Raw genomic sequence first — 4,326 nt, 5'->3', positions numbered from 1 at the left:
GGTAATACAAAGCGAGGGAATTCTGATCTGTGTTTAATGAAGAAGCAATGGGATGACGTTGGAAGCCATAGGATGTACCTATGAGTTTCAACATGTGCTGGGCTTTGAGAATGTCATTAGCAGATGTGATTTTGACAGAACTGTTCCAATTACAGAGTGCTGTAACGGTAGTTTCTTGGATTTGTTACTTTTTGGAGTTTACTGATGTCCATATTAGATTTGAACTCTAGCATTCTTAGACAGCCCCTTCAATTTCTGAAAAAAATTAGGACACATGAGAAATAACAGATAGGAGTCTTCTTACCCAGTGGAATCTCAGTATGAGAAACCTACATAAGGACTTGATGTCAGGTTGACGCTAGTATGAGGAGATTCCCAAGGTTGTAGCTGCTCAGAAAGAAACTGAGAATGTGGTCGTGTGTCTAAAAGATTACTGTAGATTTGTGCCAGGTGCTGCGTGCCACTGAGAACCCACATTGAGAGGGCTATTAATGTGGAGAGTTTTGACACTTGGCAAAGGGATTCAGTGACTTCATCTGGGGAAAAGCTGCATTTTCACCAAGAATGCTAAGGATTTAAATGTCTTTGTGAAATTAGTTTTGCATATGGTCACAATGTTGTGTGTACAGATGAAACTAATAGGTAAGGATGTGACAGCAAATTTTGTGCTTCTTCCAATGTTTTAAATATTGTGTTTTCTAGTCACCCTATTTAAAAGGCTTTCTTCCTCAGTATGAATTTTCTAATGGTAAGGAGCATGTAACAGTCTAAATCAGATGGTCCCAAACTTACTTGGCCTACCACCCCCTTTTTAAAAAAAATTACTCAGTGCCCCCCTGGAAATCTTATAGAGGAGGAAAGAAGTCTCAGATTAAGGGTACAATTTTACTTGAGGCTTCTCCCACCCCCTTGGATTGTTCTAGTGCTGCCCAGGGTGGTACTTCCCACTTTGGCAACCACTGCTAAATCCTTCCCATATCATTGATTTCATTCTTAAGGTATTTCTCCAGCATGTATTTTTTGATAACTAAAAGAGGGATGGTGTATCATGAAAGTTTTCCCACGTTTATTAGATTTACGAGGTTTCTCTCAGCACTGAATTCTGAGATGCAGTGCAAGGTTTGTATTCTGCCCACATGCATTACCAGTAGAAAGTAAGCTCTCCTAAGTAGGCAGGGACTACTTCATCATCATCGTTGTCATCCCAGGACAGACCACCGTGCTTTCTTTGCACATAGCAGGCAGTTAATAAACAATGGGGGAATTGTGAATTCATGATATTTATGACTTCTTCAGCTCATTTTTCAGTTAATAAGTGGTGTGGTCCAGAAGCAGATCCTCCTTTATCAGTTACATTCATAAGATTACATTCTCTCCATTATGACTTCTCTGATGACAGTAAGGGATGACCGCTGGGTGAAGGGCTTCCCATATTCCATACATTCAAAAGATTTCTCTCCAGTATGAGTTCTCTGATGATAAATAAGAGATGAGTGTTAGGTGAAAGCTTTCCCACATTCATGACATTAATGAGGTCTTTCTCCTGTACTAATTCATTTATGCACAGTAAGGGTTGCAGTCTGCCTGAAGACCTTCCCACAGTCATGACATTTATACGGCTTTTCTCCAGTATGAATCCTTTGATGATAAATAAGGGATGAGTGCTGGATGAAGCACTTCCCACATTCATGACATTCATGAGGTTTTTCTCCTGTATGAATTCGTTTATGCACAGTAAGATTGGCACTCTGCCTAAAAGCCTTCCCACATCTACTACATTTATAAGGCTTCTCTCCAGTATGAATTTTCTGATGTTTAATAAGATCTCTCCCTCGGCTGAAGGCCTTTCCACATTCATTACACTCATAGGGCTTCTCTCCTGAATGAATGCACTGATGTACTGTAAGGGATGAGCTCTGAGTGAAGGTCTTTCCACATTCATCACACTTAAAAGGCTTTTCTCTGGTCTGGGTGTTCTGGTGTCTAATGAGGTCTCTACTCCAACTTGCAGGTGAGGCTCCACTGATCACATTCACAAGACTTCTCTTCAGAAGGAATCTGCTGATGGCAGAGAAGGGATGAATGTTCACTGAAGGCTTTGTCACACTCTTTATATCTGTGGAGGCCATCTCTAGTACGAAGCTTTTCATGCACACCAAAGGAGGGGCTCTGGCTGAAAGCCCTACCACATTTATTACATCCAGAATCTTTCTGGAAAGTATGAAATCTCTGATGGTAAGTAATGGACGAGTGACGTAGAAAATACTTTTTACACTCATTACATTAGTAAGATTTTGTCTTCAGTTTGAATAGGCTGGGAATAGATGTGCCCTAGTTTCTGACTGATGGCCTTCTCACTCTCTACATTCATAAGGTTTCTGTGGAGGAAGACATTGTCGATGTCTGATTTGGTCTGCACTGGAGCTGAAGGCCCTTTCCCACTGAGTGCACACAGATGTTTTCTCTTCAGCATGTCTACGATGACACTGAATAAGGTCGGGTTGGTCACTGCAGCCTTCTTCACCTCCACGATGTTGGAAATGTCCCTTTCCTGCCCAGGTTCTCTTACGTTGAATTAGGTGGCAACACTGTTTGAAGCTCTTTCCACGGGGATGACATTCATGGGGACCCTTCCTTCCTGTAAGTCTCTGCTGGAGAGAGACCTGACTTCCAGCCGAGGCAACCAGCAGTCTGATGGTCTTGGGGGCCTCTCCCTTCCCTGGGCGTTTTTCTGGGGAGAACTGTGAACTGATGGGAAGGTCTCCCCCGGCTGCTCCTCTTCGTGAACTTGACGTCACCTTTCCAGGCATCTCTCAACCTCAAGAACCAGGAACTCTTGGTGACTCTTTCCTGGTATGATTCTTCCAAGGAAACACCCAGCTTTAGAGGTGATGCCTTGGTTTCAGGCCTGGTCTCCAAGTCTGAAAGAAATAAACAAAGTATCAAACGATCTTCTTTCCTCTCCCTGCAGAAAGTCATTTTAGAATGCTGGATCTGGCCATTTTATTCCCTTGGCATAAAAACCCCCACCTCCACCTCCACGCTTCTGCAATGGCTTAACCTCCCCCCCCCGAATGTGCTACAGCCTCACCTCCCTCTCTTGGAATCTGTTCTGTTTTGTTCAAAACTCTATTTAAGCAAAACCTTTTATAGGACACCTTTCCAGAAACCCTGGCCCACTCCCTGGCTACAAATCCTGTTCCCTGAAAACATTTACTTTGTATTTATTTTATATAAACTTATTCATCTCCATGCATATTCCTGCTTGAATGTAAGCTCCTTGAGGGCAGGGATTATTTTGTTTTTCTTTGCAACCTCAGTACCTAGCACAGTGCCTGGCACAGAGTAGGAGAGGGCTATGGACCAGACTGGTGATTTTATCACTATCAGCCAGCTGCCAGTGAAAGTCAGCACTTTTTCTACAACTCAGAGTCTTAAAAGAGCTGCTCAGAGTGCTGAGAAGTGAAGTGACTTTGACTCAGGGTCACAGAACCAGCACATGTCAGGGGCAGGACTTGAACTCAGAGCTTCTTGGCTTTGAGCCGGCTCCCTCGTTTTACAGATGAGGAAACTGCGGCAAACAGAAGTTAAGTGACTTATCTAGGACCACAGCTAGCATCAGAGGCAAGAGATTTAACAATGAGAAAATGCCATTGGCTTGTCTGCACAGAATGACTCTCTTTACAAATGGCTTTTACACACACGTGTTATGCTGCCTGAATTTACCGATGTGTTACACGCGGGACCAAGGACAAACGAACTTAATTCCCTGAACCTCAGTGTCATCTTTCAACAGAGACAGGACAAGTATGATGATTACACTTTACAGAAGGGGAAACTGAGGCTCAGAGTATCTCAATGACTTAAGGACAGAGTTGGTACTAAAAATCATAGTTTCAGTTACCCTGCCATAATACCATGTAATCTTTCAGACATTATTATGAGGCCCCAAATCATTATACCTAATACCACCCCAATCTTGGATTATTCCTACCATCTACCACTTTTACTCTTGTTCACATGAGACTGCAGATCATGAAACTGGACCGGCGGGTCCATCTTTACATATTTATTTGTTAACTGGTCCCTCGCTTCAGCAAGGCAATCCTTCTACACCTCCCTCATCAGGTCAGTAACCCACTCATGCCAGAGGTCTTTGCAAACCTTCCCAGCCCTCCATAAGTCTGCCACGGCACTCTCTTCCCCCACCCTCTCAGGGGAGACTCTAGCCTCATACATCCCTGGAAAAACTGAGGATGCTTCCCTTTCCTTTCTGTAGGCTGGGTAGGAGCATGGCAAACGCCGATGATTTTTATTATGAAAATG

General features: G+C 43.3%; 1 protein-coding gene across 5 annotated transcripts in view; it reads right to left on the bottom strand.

Annotated features, from left to right (window-relative positions):
- Window positions 1–1,084: 1,084 nt before the first annotated feature.
- The window catches only part of LOC144454298 (uncharacterized), a 6,328-nt gene continuing 3,086 nt past the window's right edge, over window positions 1,085–4,326 (bottom strand). For all 5 annotated transcript variants that reach the window (XM_078146055.1, XM_078146056.1, XM_078146058.1 and 2 more), the window contains one exon: window positions 1,085–2,921. In XM_078146055.1, coding sequence (XP_078002181.1) covers window positions 1,554–2,279 — 726 coding nt within the window. In that variant the 5' untranslated portion in view covers window positions 2,280–2,921 and the 3' untranslated portion in view covers window positions 1,085–1,553. The remainder of the gene's footprint in view (window positions 2,922–4,326) is intronic.

This window comes from Phascolarctos cinereus, unplaced genomic scaffold (assembly GCF_003287225.1).
Source record: "Phascolarctos cinereus isolate Bilbo 61053 unplaced genomic scaffold, phaCin_HiC Scaffold_726;HRSCAF=1367, whole genome shotgun sequence".
Classification (NCBI taxonomy): Eukaryota; Metazoa; Chordata; class Mammalia; order Diprotodontia; family Phascolarctidae; genus Phascolarctos; species Phascolarctos cinereus.
The sequence above is the reverse complement of the archived record's forward strand: the minus strand, read 5'-3'. Positions and strand labels throughout refer to the sequence as shown.